The sequence below is a fragment of the Camelus bactrianus genome, chromosome 22, assembly GCF_048773025.1.
Source record: "Camelus bactrianus isolate YW-2024 breed Bactrian camel chromosome 22, ASM4877302v1, whole genome shotgun sequence".
NCBI lineage: Eukaryota > Metazoa > Chordata > Mammalia > Artiodactyla > Camelidae > Camelus > Camelus bactrianus.
In genome coordinates, this window is record NC_133560.1 from 4,744,436 (window position 1) to 4,763,180 (window position 18,745).

The window sequence follows — 18,745 nt, forward strand, 5'->3', positions numbered from 1 at the left end:
GGAGAAAAGAACTGAGGTCTTCTATACTGTCTTCTACACTTCTAGCATTTATTGAGTTATTTGCTGGTTAGATTGCTGTGTTTGTGTGGATGTTTTCTTTGCAAAATGGTGGCCCAAATTATGGAATGTCCATTTAGAGACATCATTTGCCCTTCTAATATTTTATGAAATAAAATTTAGTAAGTTCAACAAAAGGAGTCATAATATTTATTAAATATATATTAAAATACAACTGTATTATTCTTTCCAAGATAATCATCATCAATGAAACACATGCTAGTTTGCTCAGTCAGATTTCCTCTCTATAATATGAAGAAGCGATTTCTTCCACAGTACAAACTGACACACAAGCATGAGACAGATGGCCACTGGTATCCTGGAAAGCTCTCTTTACCTGGGTTCATACTTTTAATATTCAGGTATAGTGCTAGAGGTTAAATTAAATATGGAAAAAAGTTAATTCAGGGGTCCCTTCTGCAATCTTGCCAAAAAATAGAAAGGAATGGGCACCTCCATTTATACATTATAGGTATTAATAGGCTTGATTAATCCATGTCTCTAAGGAGGCAAGAAATCACTTTTTTCCCCTACTCAGCTCTATTGATGCAAACAAGTAAAATGGCTCCAGCTTGTTTTACAACAGAAAAACCTGTGTGGTCTATTCGCCATCAGCAGGTGGGGAATAAAAACAAGGTGAGACAAAAACAGGAATTCGGAGTCTCTATTCCAAAAAACAGTAACCTAGAAAATAATAAGCTAAAGACAAAAAGTAACAAGATATGGCTCCTGTAAGATTGAAATTTAGGTAGCAGAAATTTCAAAAATATAATCTGTAAGGAAAATTATTGAAGCAAAAGAAAATGAAGCAAGAACAATCAAAGCTTTAGGCTGGAAAGGACTAAAAGGTTTTACATTCCATTATCACCTCTTCATAGTTGTGTAATATTTGGCAAACTGTTTAATGTATTTGAATCTTAGATTCCTTGCAGAAAAATAGAAATGAAAACACCTCATTTGAAAAGTTATTATGAAGGTTTGTTAAGTTTCCCTTTTCCTTTTACTCTATCTTGATATCTAGTCATTCGAGATGGAAACTTGAGTGGTATTAGAACATTAAAGGTATTAAAAACTTTATTGAAAAGCAGATCTCACATACACACATTATCTTTGGGGATCTCAGAAAAACACATCCTAATGGGACATAAGAAATTCACTGACAAATCATGTAGACCTAAAGTTCGGCAGACCAACAACAGATTTGCAAGATGTCTCCAGTGCCTTTACATTGCATGAAAAAGAGCCAACAAGGGAGCTAAAACTCCATCAGTGACGTGTGGTGCAGGAGAAACCACTTGAACTGAGAACCGGTTTTACTTCTCTGTGTAAGAAGAGACAAATCATGCGCTTTTCATGGCCCTTATTCCCTCATTACTTCATAAGAATATTTAGCATTCAACAAAATAATGTGTGAGAAAGTGATCTGTGAGCTTCCCCCTGCTCTGCTCATTACTGCAGCACTATTCATTGCCTTTTGTCAGGACTGTGTTACGCATACTGGACAATATTTCACTTAATTTTTATCGTGAACTTGTAAAGTAACTGTTACTATACATACAAACAAAACAACCTGAGGCACAGGATGATTATACTACATTTCCATAGTAACACGGCTAACCAGTTGTGTAGCCAGGATGGAGCCTATCTGGCTAATTGCAAAACCAGTATTCTTGCCCAAAATGCTGTTCTGTTCCTTAGACAAAACTTGTTATTCTATCATTCAATATTTAGTATCTGTTGATAAATAATACATAAAATTTGTATTCATAAGAGATAGATATGTTGAATCCTAGGTCTCGTTGAGAACAGATTCGCATGGTCTCATTATTTATCCCTGACTGATTTCTCACTGTCCTCTCCAATTCTGACTGGCAGGTGCTAATAGAATAATTTGTTTCAGAGGGCTCTCATATTGTAATAGTGTATTTTTATCTTATGTATGGTCCTTAGAAAATTCAAAAAACTTTCACAAGGGACTTGACAAGTGGGTGAATTTTAAAACAATTGTATTGCTTTGTGAAAAGAAAAACAATCTGCTCTTCTTTACTCATATTCATGTGCTGAACTATTTAATCCTTGTGTAAAGGGGGGTGGATATAAAAGTTCTAGAAACAACAGTAAAATATAAATGGAACATAAGCACTCCACTGGGAGGAATTCACTGTGCTGACAAAGAAGAGTGTACTTTTCATAAAGATGATCTCCCGAAGTAGGCAGTGTGTGCCAACGGAAAAGGCTAAAAGATGCTCAGTGGGGAATACGTTCTCCATTTATTTCATTCATGCAAAGCCCTTTATAATTTAAAAAAAAAAACTGTACTTTTTCTATTTTTATCTAACAGCATCCACTCAGTAAGCTGAAAGTTTACTTTGTGTTCTGTCTCTTAGTAGAAATCCAAGGCCCTAGGAATCCTGTGACTATACATATGAAAACAGGACCCAGAGTTAACAGCAAGGTTTAGTTTACTTTACCTCATTGATAATGATCCAGTGACAGTCAAAAGCAACCAAATTCGTCTCCACAACCTGGAAGAGAAAAGAACCCAGTTATCAGTCAGCATTAATTGTGGAAAACAAACCAAACTAAATAGATATACTTGCCAAATGGCAAAAAATGTATACTACATGTTAGAAAGGTCTGTGTTACCCAACTGAAGATGGAAACCATTAGTAAAACACTGTGGAAGCACGTGTTCATCTTGTAAATGCGCTGTAGACTTGCTAATTAAGTTTGAAAATATAATCAAAAGCCTAGAAAAACAAAGGCTTCAATTGAAAAAAATATATAAATAACACTTCAGTGATTTAACTTAGAGTTCCAATCATATTTCCTACTCCAAATAAACTTTGATGACCTTCTATTATCTACCTAAGAAACATCTAAGTACATATTCCTCCATAATCTGGCTCTAACTTAACATTATTATCATCTACATCCCTGTGTATGTGTTTGTTATTGTCTTGACAAAGTAAAATGCTCTATGTTCTGAAAAGTTTTGTGCAAGTGTATTCTAAGGAGACAATCATAAAATTACCTGAATGTAAAGACTAAAAGCAATAAACATTTATACTAGAACATGTTATAGGTGGGTAATTTCAGTAGCTTTTAGACCACTAGTAACATGAACATAAAGAAAACTTATGTTAAAAGAAAAGTGAACTACTTGTAGGCAACAATCTTGTCTGGATAGCTATGGATAAATTGATTTGAAATGATCCTCAGCTAAGGACCTAAAAGTGACCCTCCTCTGTGTGTGTGTGTCTCTGCGTGTGTATAGTAGAGGTAGCTTTTTTTTAATCAAGGTTTCTATTCTATCCAGTTTTCATACATATACTAAGACACGTTTTATAAATCATGCCATGGAGCAAATAGATATATAATAGGTTAAACTGATTTGAAAGAGATTACTCCGTTATTTTCAGCAACAATATCTGCAGATTAGGTTTTAATTGAAGATACCTCCTAATAGCTAGCAAGGAATTGTTATAAAGTGTAAATTACTTTTGAGGGTTATTCTTTGAGGGTATTCTGAGAAATACCTACTGAAAGATGCACTGAATTATGAAAAATACACATGGAAATGTATTTTTACGTGATTCAACACTTTCTTAAAGTATATAATTATTTGCAGAATTCAAAAAAAATTTGGTATACACTTTATACCATTTCCATATACATCATATAGATTCCTAGGACCTTACTAATGTGTATATACAATACAGTCTCATAGAAGGGAGGATATGTTATCTATTTTTGAGTTATATCATTATTACCATTTTTTGAACAAATGCTCAACTTCTAAGTGAAACTCAATGTAGAAAATATGACTCATGCAGTTTTCAGCTTTTTCAGTTTTAGCTAAAAAAAAAAAAATTACTTTATACCAGTCATGACACCCTTTATTTCTAATTTTATAATTATTTTTCTTTAATCATCTTAGACAAATCATCAGTAATTTATTAGCAACAAAACTGTTACAAAAACAAATGAGAACACCATAAGAATTCAATGGAATACAAACTAGACTCACATATAAGAAAAGTAGTTCTCTGTATTAAAAAAAGGGAGAGAAATTATACTGAATATGGGGGGAAAACCCACATGACTAACATATACAAACACGAAGTATTTATAGAAAAGGGAATGAAAACCAAAATATAGATTGAAAGTACTTCTGGAACAATATTATTAGTAGAATGAAGAAATGGCTCAATTTAGCTTAAATTATCCCCATTTAGACAATGTGTACCGTGTGGCAAGATTAAGCAAAATTCAGTCTATGAGAACTCTGTATTAACCTGTAGAACTTAAGTAAAGACTTACTTTGTGCAACAAAATTTATGAAATAAGTAGAAGGTAAGAGTCACCTTCTTGAAATGATAATGATAACATAATAATGTGTCTATAATGATAACATTGATAATGTGTCTAGACCACAAAATTTACTCAACTTTCACACTCTGTCTTGAAATAAACTTTCAGGCAGAAGCAGAAAATAGTATATTGGTACAGGCTCAGTCGGGCGTTTCAGTAAAGGAGAAAGGCAAATATTTCATCTAAGGCCATGATACCACTAGCCATACCACCGTCCTTTGCTTAGGAAATAATCTTCTCTTACTCCTGTCTCTCTTTTACTCTTGAATACTAAACTATAAAACATTTTTCTTTATATTTTTGAAACGAGGAAAAAATATGAGCACATTACAGCAGATAAAGAAATAAATCGTTTATCACAATAGCTCAAGGTCATGGAGCAGACCCCACTTCCCTAACTCCCTGAAGTATCTTATGCTAAAGCTGAAACCAACCTCTGCTATGTTCAGACATTGCATTTTGGGTCTACTTGTTAGAGTAACTTAGCCTATCTTCTTTATCGCAATGCATTTTTACTAATCTCAGCTATGCGCCTTTTTCTAACCTTAATTAATTTTAATAAACACACTTATTAGAGTGATTTAAAATTCTGTGATTTTATAAAAGCATGATTTCAAAACCATGCAATATCTGTTGGCCTTTTCATGAATACTGAATGTTCAGGACTTTTTTTATGAGCCCATTGTTCTTTGGGGAAGGAAGATAAATTATACCAGAAAGGTACTTAAGCATCGGGAGGTAAATGTGCCTCGTCCCTTTAATTATACAAGATATATATACATGGATACACAACTAAACTCCATGCTTTACTGTGGCGCCACATTATAAAGAAGCTCTGAAACTTTTTTATAGCTATGTTGTACACAGAAAGTTAATGCTTCCACTCATTATCTGAGGAACTATCCACTAACAGAGGACTATAATTTCCTTAGGTCTAGGTTAACATCTTCATGCATAACTAATGAGCTGGCATAACTTCTCTGATTTTTTATAATTGAATGTTACTAAAAGAGAGCAAGGCAAAAAGCCACTAATTAAAAAGGTAACCGATATCTGTAATGGTAGAACGAATATTTAGTAAGAGGCATAAAAAGGTGATGGGGAGATCACCAGCTTAGATCTTGGAAACTGACTACCTATTTATATTATATACATTCTTATATATTATTAAATATCTGTATATAACCTACTACTAAACATATATATATACACACACACACACATATATACACCCAGAGAAGTGAAAATTACAGTAGAGTTAAAAGAAAAAATAAAAAGGAGTGATAATGTTCTTTATCCTGTTCACATTTTATAAATCGAGCTAACATGTAGTGAACATTCTTATAAAAGACATATTTACATAAAAAGAACTTCTCAGCCATCTGTGTAGCTAGTAAATGTCAAACAACTAATTATAAATCCCAAATCAATTCATCTAATAATTTTTATATTTGTATTAATCACTTTCCATTTAATATACTTCAGCCTAAGTAATGCTGTAACAAACTACTTTCATTACTACCTTGAAGGACTGAATTACTTCTCGATAAAGGATTAAGAAGTGATTGTACGATATCCTAGACTATTTTAAGCCTTTGTATTTATTTCCAGTTATATTAGAACTTAGAGAAAACTATTCCGTTTTCTCATCTTCCTTACATTTATGCAGGACGCTACAGAAAGGGGAAAACCATGACTGGAAAGGTGATAACTACAATGAATTACAACAGAATAAACATGAAGACGTAAAAGAGGACATCAAAATCCTTCAAGTTGGGAGGGGGAACAAGAAAATACAGATTTCTTTTCTTTCTTTCGTTCTTTTTAGGATGTGTTATACGACTATCAGTTTAAAGCAAACAGATACAGTAATGAGTTAATATACCGGCAAAACAGGGGAACCACAAATCAAAAACATACAGTGCAGTCAAAGGAACCAAAAAGAAACCAAGATAATACAAAAGAAAATTTTTGAACCCCAAAAAGAAAAAGAACAAAGAGGGAAAAGTGAAGTAAGCCAGAAAGAGAAAAAATGTAACATATATCACTCATATGCAGAATCTTAAAAAAAAAAAAGAAAAGAAAAGAGGACACTAATGAACTCATCTACAAGACAGAAACAGACTTGCAGACTTAGGAAACAATCTTATGGTTACCGGGGGAAAGGAGGTCAGAAAGGGATAAATTTGGGAGTTTGAGATTTGCAAATGTTAGGCACTGTATATAAAAACAGATTGAAAAAATATTCTTCGGTATAGTGCTTGGAACTATATTCAATGACCTTTAATGAAAAACAATATGTAAATGAATAGATGTATGTATACACATGACTGGGACACTGCTGGACACCAGAAATCGACACACTGTAACTGACTGTACTTCAATAATAAACTAACAAAAATTAGAAATTAAAAAATATCTATGTCTACATCAAAACGACAATGATGTGGGAAAAGAACGTGTATAAGATGAAAACTTGAAAATTCAGAGCATTCAGCTGGGTTGATGGGATTGGGAGACATTCCCCATTTTGCACATTTCCTCCTTAAGCTCAGGTCTGTGATTAGAACTCAGGCGTGTCCCCTAAGCCTCCATAAGTCTGGGCTTCCTCGGCTGTGGGGCTGAGAAGACGCGCCCCTGCTCACGAGCCGCGTGTGAAATGACACACGTACGGCAGCCAACGCTGGGCTCACAGTTGCTCCGTGAGAGCAGGAGTGCTTGTTTCGCTGCTGTATTCCCAGCACAGGGACGTGGGCTCAAGGGAAGAGAGGCTCGTGCTGGCAGAGCCTCTGCCTATAGGCACGCGATGGTGGCCGCGTCACACCCAGCATCCCCGCCATCAACACTGGCATCGACAGACGGGACCCACCCTGGGTGACAGAGGGCGCACCAAGCATTCAAACTGTTTTAAAGCTGGAAGCTAGGTAGTCTGTGGCAAGAGTGGCAGCCAAAGAAAAGAAATGGAAACAGATAACATCAGAGGAAGCAGGAAAGGAAGAGACTTGAAAGGTGATGGAGAGGAGGGAAAACAGTGCGAAAGCAAAGGAAGATTCAGAAACACACAGGCACGGCCCCAAGACTGATTTGTCCAGTACTTCAGATGATGTATTTAAGGGGCAAGGACCCTGAAGAGCCACTTCTGGGATCTCACGGAGGTGATGAAGGTGAAGGACAGCAAGTTCAAGCACCTCTGAGCACCGGAGTCTCCCCATCCCTGCTGATGGTTCTGGTCTGGGAAAATGCTCAGGGCACAGCCCCAGAAGACATGCTCTTTACACGCATGCACGTGTGTGCATGTACTTATATTCATACACACCCACACAGGAACGCACGCACATATGCACACAACCCCACAGTCTACACGCATGCATACATGTATGCAGAGACACACACAGTCCACATGAATTCAAACCCACACGTGTACACACAGAGACATGCACGCATACACATGTACATTTATCACACATGACCACAAGCATACACACGTGTACAAGCATACAAATGCACACATCCCCACATGCACGTGCCACACAACACACACCTGCACACGTGCACATGAAATGTGAGCACCTATCCACCCAGACACCTATCCCCCCCCAACAAAGCCACCCACAGACCCACACACATGATCTAAATATACACATACGCCATCGACTTCTAAATGATACCTGGCTTTTACTGTAAACACTACGTATTATTCTAATACCTATAAATGGAAATGTATCTGTGCATTTTTTTAAACGTATAGTCAGTACTTAATGCCTTGTATTTACAGTAAAAATAGCATCTCTTATAAACTGATCCCGTCCGTCCAACACAGGAAAACAAGCCTCCACCATCAGCACTCCGGGAAAGCACAGGATTCCGGGTTCTACCGGTTAAAAACCTCGCCCAGGGCTCTCAGATAATCCTCCTGGGGCCCAGGACAGTGGATGAGGAAATATGCTGAGAGAATGGTGAGCCGGGGACATGCAGCTGACAGTAGCTGGGGGTGGGAGCAACCCAGCCCAGCTCCCTCCAAGCCTGTGCCCTTCAGATTGGAGGGGACAGTGCTGTGCACCAGAGGGCGGGGTGCCCTGCGGCCTCAAGCCAAGATGCAGGTGTAGGGCTACTCAGGTGACTGTCTCTTCCAAGCGGCTCAGCCCCTCCTCCCAGAGGCACCAAACCCTCAAGTGCCAGCTCCCCAGCTCTCCTCTCCTCCACCGCCCTCACCTCGATTCACCAACAGGGAAAACCCAGGGCTGTGCAGAAACGACAGGGGAGACAGGCCTGGGCTCACCATGAGCTGCTCAAAGATGGGGGTGACCACAGGCTGCAGGATTGGGAGTGGGGTGGGGGAGGCAGCGTCTGGAGGGAAAAGAAACAGCAGCAGGTCAACATGCAGGCTCTCCACGAAGGCTCCAGGACGGTGCCTAGGACCTGGGCCAGGTGAGTTAGAAACCAGCCCAGGCAGAATCGCCCGTGGTCAGGGCCCAGGGCGCGGGGTGGGGGGCAGGATCGAGAGGAGTACTCGTCTCTCCCAGCCAAGGTGGAGCCAGAGATTTCTTCTGAGGGAGCGCCTGGGCCCACTATGGGCCACAGTCAGCACACACGGGGACTGTGCCCGGGTACCTGAGGTCCCAAGTGGGAAACTGTCACTTGGCCTGGGAAAGGCTTGTACCACATCCAGCACCCTTCAGTGGACCTCCTCTCAGGTGGGGAATCTCCAAGTGCCCCCCACTCCTGGGGGACCCCCAGCACTGGATACAGGCCAAATGGACACCTCTTTGGTGTGGCCAGGCTGCAGTCCCAAAGAAACCCCATCCTCCAGAGCCTGACCGTGAGCTTCTGGGCTCCAAGGCCAGGCCAGGGCTGGCACACCAGAGGCCCACACAAAGGGCCACCCCTTTGTGATGGCTGACCAGTAGGACCACACCCTGCCTGGGGCTCCTTTCCCAGGGGATGATGGCCCAGGACCACAGGGCTCTCATGGCCTCAGCCAAGGGGCTGCTCAGGGCCCTGGTCTCCATGTGGACCTGGGAGTGTGCAATGCATTACACCCCTTCCCTAAAGGAGACCCCATGCTAGCGCTAATTCCACAGGGCTCAGGCGGGTGGGGCATAATCTCACCGGGCCAAAGATCCCCCTCCCAGAAAGGTGACCAAGTCCAGGGTAGACACAGGGCCCGAGCCTCGCCCCTGGAACCCCTGCCCCTGGAGCTCCCTTCTTTCCTCCAGTGGGAAAGGGCCATCTCAGAACGGGGAGGGACTCAGAGACACAGTCAAACACCCCTTTGATGCTGAAGTGCATGTGAGCGCCCCCCTACCCTCTGTCCCCCAGTGGAATTCTGCTGGGCTTCCCCCAGAGGCTCCTCTGCAGGGCGTTTGGTCAGCCCCAAGCATATGAAAACTTAAGAAGCTAAACAGGCCTGGGGTCAGACCTGGACCACCTAGTGGACCCCACCCCAGCACCTCAGGAAGGAAGGGCAGACACTTAGGATTTCAAGCCGGGTAGTTAAGCAGGCAAGTGTGTTCTCCTAGAGAGCCCCTGGTGTCCTCAGAGGGGTCCTTCATAAGAGGAAATGACACACACCAAAAAAAATTTTTGTAAGTACAGTAACAATTGAGAAACCAGTTCAAGTATCAGCAGACGATGGGAACAGCATCCCCCACATCCCCCACGATCACTGCACCCACACCCCCGATCACGGCACCCGCACCCCCGATCCCTGCTCCCACACCTCCATGCTCACGGCACCCGCACCCACGGTCACTGCTCTCATACTCCCTGTGGTCACTGCTCTCACCCCGTGTGCAGGGCGGGGCACACATGAGTGCGTGCACACACATGCAAATGCCCTGGACTCAGCTCGGGGGAGACCACGCTGTCCCCTCGACACTGCTCCCTCTCACTACTGCCTCTGCCTGCAAGGGTTTCCCTCCTTTCACTCGGCAGCCTCCTGACCCCTCTTCACAATGCCGAGGCACCCCAAGATCACCCCTTTTATTATTTGAACCTCTTTGTTGAGCTTGTTCCATTTTCAACCTGTCGCCGCCCAGACTATCCCCAGCACAGGGCACACAGCCTTTCCTGCAGAGGAGTGCAAGTGTGTAGACACGAGGGTCCGGCTCCGAAGACATCCTTCTCACTGTCACAGAGGGCAGTGTGGCCACAAGACAAGAAAGCAACTGCCGCCGACCCGAAACTATCCCGCACCTCACTGGGCACATCCGTTTGGTCCATCACTGCACCCCCCACACCCCACCTTACAAAGTCTCTGTGCCTCTGGGCCATGGGCCAGGCCCTAAGACCCTCTGGGTCCCTCTCACCTCCTCCCCGCAGGTGCTCAGACTGGGACCCACGTGTTCCCGCCTCTGCGGGGTCACAGCAGGCTGGGTGGTGCTCCTGTCATTTTTTTAAAGCGGAGCTGGCTTTTCAACATCGCTCACAAGTGTGTTGTTAAATTAACATCATTGCTTGTTAGCTCTCTGCTTTCAAATTAATGAAAGTGTTTTAGGATCAGCATCTTTTGTAAAAAGAGCAGAATGCTGATAACTGTTGGAGCTGAGGGCTTGTACCCAAGAGCTGGTCCCTCTGCTCTTGTGTGTGTTTCAATTCTCCATAATAAAAATAAACTAAAAACAGGATATTTTTTAAAAAGATTCTGATGGGCTCTTTTGAGCTCCTGCCATTGCACTTCCAAGCCCTGAGGATGAGGACGGCCGGGCTGCGGTCGCCACACCTAGGCAAAGGGCAGATGCCCGGGCACGGTGCTGTGTAACCCTCAGCACCTTCATCAAGGGGACGTCCTGGTGTCGGGGCCTGGCTCACCCCACCCGCTGGGGCGCAGCACCCACTCCAAGCCAGCCAGCCGCAGGGCCACGTGCCCGGCATTTCCCACCCGCCCATCCACAGCACGTACAGTGTTTCCCCACCTCCGTTCACCTTTAGACACCTGGACGCCAACTCCAGCCACAAAGAGGCTCTCACCTCACTACCCATTCCTGACCCTTGAACAAACTGGACTTTACAAATGGGTCTCATTGCATAGGGTCCCTCAGGGACAAGGTGAGTGTCCAGGACAGAGGGTGACATCTGCAAGTAAAGATCTGCTTTAAAACAAATCCGTAGGCTAAACCAGTGACTCCCCAAATGTGCTCCCTGAGTTTCTCATCCCTGCAGCAGGGCACGTGGATTTGGGAAAGCAGCCACCTCGCAAAACAAGTTCAAAGGGCACAAAGGGTAAAGGAGGGGAAAGAAGTCAAATTAGGCCCAACTCCAAATGACTTCTTAAGAAATCAAGACAGCGATGCTGACTTACCCTTCCTGAAACGCCAACAGGACCATCCCCAAATCCATTTAAAAACTTCAAGATTGAAACATGCCACACCAACACTGGTGCCGCTTCACCCTGTTCAGAAAGCCTGCGCAGGAGAGCACCCCTGGCACCACGTAAGCTGCTGAGCCAAAGCCGGCCGCAGAAAACACAGACGAAGTGGGCGAACAAGATGATGATTTCGGGGTTGGGAACACACGGCGCTGCCAACCGCTTTCCAGACCACGGCGGCCGCCGCCAGCCTCTGAAGGACTCCGCGGCTTCCCCACGGACGTCAAGGGAAGCCCGCGAGGTCAGCACCCGACGGTGGGAGCGGGGCCGTTCCCGTCCTAGGGGTCCCTGGGTTCCAGGGTCCCGGCCTCCACCCCCTACACGGGCCCCTCCCCCATTCCCCCGCCCAGCGAGGGCCGGCCTGGGAAGCGCCGCAAGCAACGCCCCAGCCCGAGCGGGCCCCGTCCCGCCCAAGATCCCTGGCGCGCGGACGGCGGGGCAGCCCGGCCGGGGGCGTGCCCGGGCTCGGGCTCGGGGTCGCGGGGCCGGGGCCTGGGCCGGGGCCGAAGCCGACGCCGACGCCGACGCCCCAGCTGAGTCCGCCGAGGCCGGGCGGGGGCCGCGCGGAAGGGCGCGGCCGGCACGCGGGGCGCGGACACTCACCACACGACGCCGTGGGAGCCCTCGCCGAGGTCGCAGGTTGCTGCAGCGCGGCCCCTCGTCGAACACCTGCCCGCGGACCACCTCGGGGCGCGCGCCCGCCGCCCCCGCGCTGGACACGAAGTTCCGCGGCCGCCGCTCGGCCAGCGCCGCGCCTCCCAGAGGGACCGCGCCGCCGCCGCTGCAGCCGCCGCCGCTGTCGGAGGGAGGAGGACCGGCATCGCTGGGGAGACCCGACGACCCGCCGTCCGCTCGACCAACTGCTGCCTGCCCGCCTGACGAACTGACCTGACCGTTGGGCGGGCGGAGGGAGGGGCGCCGCTGAGGAGGGCGCCCGGGCGGGGCCGGGCAGCGCACGCACGCGGATTGGCTCCCGTGGCCCCGGGGGCGGGTCTCGTGGCCACACAGACTTGTAGTCTTGTTGCCTATTAGGAAATGATTCGGCTATGAACGTTTGTACACAAGCTGGTTTTTTTTAACCACATTGTTCATTGTAATTTTACTCGAACTTCATAGATTAAAAAACTAAAACAAAAATAGAGGGATTAACCGCATTTCAAATAAATGTATCTTTGTCATTGGAAACATTGTTTCATAAAAGATCTCTATAATGTACAAAAAGAGCTAATGATAAATACATACATACATACATACATAAATTAAATTATGAAATGCATTAATCTATTGATTCTGTTTTGAAAGATTAACATTAACAGATTCCCTTCTGAATTTCGAATAGTTATATATATGAGGAAAACTGCTGAGAGAATGGTGAGCCCGGGACGTGCAGCTGACAGTAGCTGGGGGTGGGAGCAACCCAGCCCGGCTCCCTCCAAGCCTGTGCCCTTTAGATTGGAGGGGACAGTGCTCTGCACCAGCGGGCGGGGTGCCCTGCGGCCTCAAGCCAAGCTGCAGGTGTAGGGCTACTCAGGTGACTGTCTCTTCCTAGCAGCTCAGCCCCTCAAGCGCCAGCTCCCCAGCTCTCCTCTCCCTCCGCCTGAGTGTGTCTTGTCCACCGCCCTAACCTCGAGTCACCAACAGGGAAAACCCAGGGATGGCGGAGGGCGACGGTTCTTCCACCTCCCTTTCCAGGGTGCCCCTGCTGTCCTGTCTCCTCTGAATCAACAAGGGGCTGGCCCAGAGAGGCAAGGGGTCCAACAGGGGCCTGAGGTCCCTACCCAAGTCCCAGGCAGGCCAGGCTGGCCCCACTCCCAGTGCCCTGCGGGGAGAAGGCTGCGCTGGCTCCATGCTCCCCATGCTCCCCTGGGCGAGACCCCCGCGCACTGACCTGCTTCTCATTCTCATCCTCCAGCCTCAGCCGGTCCTCAATGCAGTTCCGGGCCTGCAGGAGGGCCTTCCTCTGGGAGCGCCCAGCCAGGATCCTCACAAAGACCCCGTACATGTTCACACTGAGGAAGAGCAGGGCGTTGGCGCCGAGCTGGATGGGAGAGAACAATGCAGAGTGCTGGGCGCAGGGGTCCCCACTCCGCAGAGGCTCCTAGGAGTCCCCCGACAACCAGCCCATGATAGAACCACGCCAGCCAGACCCAAGTGCAGAGCCGTTTGGTTTCACGTGGCCAAGGGCCAGGGAAGCAACCTCACCCCTCACCCTGTGCAGGGGCTATAAGCTTGTCACGTAATGGAATCATCTGCAAGGATGCAAGGGCTGTCCCCGCAAAATTCACGTGGAAGTCCTGACCCCCAATCTATCAGTGTGCCTGTATTTGGAGAGAGGGTCTTCCAGGAGGTAACCCAGTTAAAATGAGGCCATGAGGGTGGGCCCTGGTCTGACATGACTGGTGTCCTTATAAGAGGATTACAACGCAGACAGGCACAGAGGGACGACCGTGAGGACCCAGAGAGAAGACGGCCGTCTCCACACCAAGGAGAGAGGCCTCAGGAGAAACCAGCCTCCAGAACTGTGAGAAGCCAACGTCGACTGTGTAAGCCACCCAGTCGGTGGCACTTTGTTCCCACAGCCCTCGGAATTACCCTAGAAACTAGACGTGAAGACAGAGTGATTATTTCCGCAAAGGCTACATCTGGAGAGAAGCTGTGAAGGAGGGTTGATTAAAAAAAGAAAGAAAGAACGGCACTTGGGTATGAAGTGAACCCCTGTGATACATGCACGAAGGTAAAAATGTGTCCAGAGACTCTCCCAGTGCCCCTGGGTTCTCAGGCCACGTCGATGGACAAGCGAGAGACGGGCCCGGCTGAGAAGGACCCCCTCCAGGGCAGCCGAGGCCCAGACTCAAGAGGCTGGGACTTGCTCGACCAGGAAAGGATGCGCGAGTGAATATGCGGGTCTGAGGGCAGCAGCATTTACTGCCTCCTGCTTCCACCTTGCCTCAACTCCAGTCCAGTCCAGACCACCCAGGACCGAGCTTGGGGGACTTTACACGGACAGAGGACCCACTCGCCCCTGGTCGCACTGCACAGAGTGGCAGGCCTGGGGGAGGATCAGACCCCACTTCCCCACCGGTCCTCCACAGCTGGTCTGTCCCTACCTCTTATGGCCACAAGAAAGCAGTGCCTCTCGTGGGCCGGCAGACGCAGCACATCCCCCCGGGGCCCCCAGGCCGATAACAGAGAGAGAGAGAGAGAGAGAGAGAATGAACGCCCGCCCACCTCCTGGTGGGGCTGCGGTGTTTACAACCATTGTACAAAACCGCTGCCCCTCCGCCGCTGCAAAAATGGATGATTTTGTGCCCGATTAAACTCCAGCATTTCCTGCAGGTTCCAAGGGACACCGCTCCTCGTGGATTAACCGGAAGCACGCCCCACCCAGGACTGTCAGCCGCACCCGACTGCACAGGGCAAACAGAGCAGTCCTTGGGCAGAGTCCAGGCAGCGATGGGCTAGACGGCCTTAACAGGGTGAGCAGCAGAACGAGGAGAAAAAAACCAGGAGGTGGCAGCCGGCAGTGACCACCACCTAGAGACATGAGAGCTGTTCACAGGAGGTGACAGGGAGCAAGGCCGAGGGACTCGAACCTGCAGGACCGCAGCTCACAATGGTCATCTCCCTAAACGCCCCAGCAGGGGGTGAATCCCCCAGAAAGCTCAGCCGGGGCCGCTCCGTCTCACGTACACCTGACAGAGAGGATGCGCACATCCCTACATCACACACGGTCTCACAAATACGCAAATATGCAAGAATATTACGCCGCAGATCACCTCATGAGTCCTACCTCTGCCACCCAGGTCGAGGGACGGCTCTACTGAGGGGACAGGAGAGTGGACCAAAGTCGTATAAAAACGGTGCTCACTGTCACCCTGAAGACTTCATCGTGACTTGCTCATCTCCACGTGACTCTGAACATCTCCACGTGACCCGGACGTCTCCCCGTGACCCTGGACTTCTCCATGTGACCTGACCATCTCCATGTGACCCAGGACATCTCCAAGTGACCCTGATCACCTTCACTGTGACCCTGAACATCTCCAGATCTGACTGTCCCTCCTAGCTGGGACAGCTATGCTTGAATCGGGTGCAGGGCTGGAACACAAATGGCCAGCACTGGCTGCACCTAGGGGAGCTGTGCTGAGCCCCTGCGTCAGGCATGTTTTCTGTGTCTAAAGGACCATCCGCTGTATTTTGGGATCAGCTCATGCCGATCTGTTTATGAAGGCACTTCTCTGGTGGCGACAGGAAGACTGGCATCTATGGAACAATAAACTGCAGTTTGGTAGAGTCAATATTTAAATGTGCACTGAGCATGTTTAAAGCACCCACAGGCACAGCAGCAGACACATTTCTAAAAATTCAAACAATTTGCACAAAATGTGCTTCTCTCCCAGCAGACCGTTCATCGCTCGTGGCATCGTCATGGCCCCTCTCAGCCTCAGCTTAAGGCTCTGAACACAAAGAACGTACAACACACAGGACACCCTCCCTGGATGCAGCAGTAACCTCTCCTGAGATGCCCTCCCAGCCCGGCGCCCCCACAGCTTCCGCAGACCCCTGCGGAGGAACCCAGCTGTCACTGTCAGGTGGGGGACACAGTCAGGCAGAGGACAAGGAGTCCAACTGAGGGGCCAGGTGCCCAGGGTCAGCTCAGCACAGGGTGCAGGACGCCACAGGCCACCCTCTTGGGCCTGGAAGACACGGCTTTTCCAGAAAGCAAGGCCTCAGTCGGCTTGTGGCAGAAACAAGGGAGGTAGGGGTTCCCACTAAGGTCTGGGCAGAGAGGTGAGACATGGGTTGGGAGGCAGAAGAGCCAGTAGAGGCTGGACAGTTTGGGAAAAATCAATTGCAGAGTGGCGGCGGGCTGGGTCACCGGGAGTCCCACCTTGTCACCTCCTTTATACCCACCTTCATCACACCTTCCCTTTACTCCACCCATGGTGATCCCCCAGGGAGACCGAGGCCCCGCTGGGCGCTCACTGAGTACCTGGCTGCCCCGTCAACACCGTCTGAGCTGCTCACGTGGACAGCAGCCCCAGCCCCGCCCCACAGTGCAAGTCTTGTGGGTAGGGTGAGGCAGGTGCAGAGATCCGGGGGTTGTTGGGGGGGGTCCTCCCCTGCCTGGTGCTGTGCACTCACATTCGTACACCCAGTGTGCTTCCAGGCACCCCGCTGACCTTCCCCCAGGAGGCAGATGAAGAGGCCACCCACACGATGGCAACGCTGCCTGCACACCTGCCTCCCTCCTTCATTCACTGCCTCCCCGCAGTCAGGAGCCACGGTGATGGGCACACGGCAGGGACAACCCACAGGGCACGGGGAGGTTTAACGACTAGCTGCCTAATCGACAGTAAGTGACGAAGATGACAAGGCAGAGAGAAACCCGCCTAGAGGCCACCTGCCGGCAGGTGTGGTCTGGAGAGGGTGCTGGTTCACAGTGGCAGCAAGAGAGGTGATGGGGGAAACAGGTTGAGAGGGAAGGGGGAAACAGGTTGAGAGGGAAGGGGGAAACTGCTCGGGGCAGGGTGTGTGTTGGGGTGGAGGCTGAGCGCCACACACCCCAGAGCATGTGGCCACAAGGCCTCCCGGAAGTGACAAGTCCTCACCACCCCCGCCCGGCAACCCCTCTCTACAGACATGGGGACGCTGAGGAAGTTCAGGGGCCCCAGCTGCAGAGGGCAGTACACAGCCGGGAGCCCAACATACTGGCCTCCCTGTACCTGCCCTGCACTCCTGGCCTTGGCGTACCTCCCACACACGCCTGGCCTCAGCATACAAGGCCCCCAAGGACCTGCTCACAGCCCATGCTGCCCTGGAGGCCTGGGCCCTGCCTGGACCCCAATCCTGCACCTTCCCCACCCTTTGAAGGCTTCCTTTTCCGGCTGAAACCCCACGGCCCAACAGGACAGCCCCATGCCCTTCTCACACTCTGGAAATTCCAACCTGGTCAAAGCCAGCTCCATGCACGTGCCTGGCACCGGCAGAGGACACACCCCACAGAGCCGTCTCCCACGAGCGCACATTCGCGTGCCCAGTGCTACTCCAGCCGCAAGGAAGTCATCGTCGTCTGCCCTTCCTCCCTTGGGGACCTCCCTCTAGCCATCCCAGCCAGTCCCACTCCTTCGCCAGCAGGGCTCCCCTCTCCCCTCCAGCTGGGACCTGCCACTCTCTCTGTTTACCCTCAGCAGCCGATGTATGATTATTTCTTCCCCTTGAAAATGAGACCCTTCTCTTGACTCCTCTTCCTTCCCCAGACCTGCCCATTTTCCTCCCCTTTCCAGCAGAACTCCTAGAAAAGACCCACCCTCCCCGACCCTGCCCCTGGCCTTGGCCCTACCCCAGCCTGCTTTCCCTTCCATGGCTGCTCTGGGCAATCTGTGACCAGGTCAGGGCCACCTTCACATCCTGAGCCCAGGCTCAGGTCCCAGCATCCAGCCCACCCTGCTCAGGACCATCAGCTCCCCTGCCCTGGGCCCCTCCGCCAGCCTCACACCTGCACCCCAAACATCATCCCTCCTGGTGTCTCATTCACACTCAACTTGGAACCCCATCCCCGTGTCAAAGACCCCAAATCAACGCTTTCCGCTTGGCTCAGCCAGCTGTGCCCCTCCCCAGCCCATGCATGTCTCCAGCTGGGGGGTCTACTCAACCCACCATGGGACAGGCCCTGGTGGAACCCCTGGTCACCCCCAACACTCACCCCAGCAGCCTCTCCCACTTCTGCTGACCAGGCCCCTGGAAAATGCACAGGCCATGGACTCATCTCCACCATCAGCAAATCCTACCAGGCCCGCCACTCCACAGATGGGGGCACCTGGCCACCCCCAGCGCCAGCCGCTGCCTGGCTGCTGACAGTGCCTCCTCCCGTTCCCCTAGGATCCCCTGAACTCAGCAGCCAAGGTCAGATGGCTCTGTCCTCTGCTCTAGCCTCCTGGCCCGGAG

The 18,745-nt window shown here is 49.0% G+C and overlaps 1 protein-coding gene across 13 annotated transcripts in view; it reads right to left on the minus strand.

Annotated features, from left to right (window-relative positions):
• The window catches only part of LOC141574625 (uncharacterized), a 110,048-nt gene that overhangs the window by 56,894 nt on the left and 34,409 nt on the right, over positions 1–18,745 (minus strand). For 11 of the 13 annotated variants that reach the window (XR_012501512.1, XM_074350071.1, XM_074350066.1 and 8 more), the window contains 4 exons: positions 13,686–13,835; positions 12,686–12,822; positions 12,401–12,593; positions 2,529–2,582 (listed from right to left, as the gene is read on the minus strand). Coding sequence is in view for 12 of the 13 variants with exons in the window: in XM_074350071.1 (XP_074206172.1) it covers positions 2,529–2,582; positions 12,401–12,593; positions 12,686–12,822; positions 13,686–13,835 (534 nt within the window). In the remaining variant the exon portion in view is untranslated. Of the gene's footprint in view, positions 1–2,528; positions 2,583–12,400; positions 12,594–12,685; positions 12,823–13,685; positions 13,836–15,025; positions 16,473–18,745 lie in introns of those variants that run through there. The other 2 variants (XM_074350076.1, XM_074350074.1) reach the window with 2 other exon arrangements.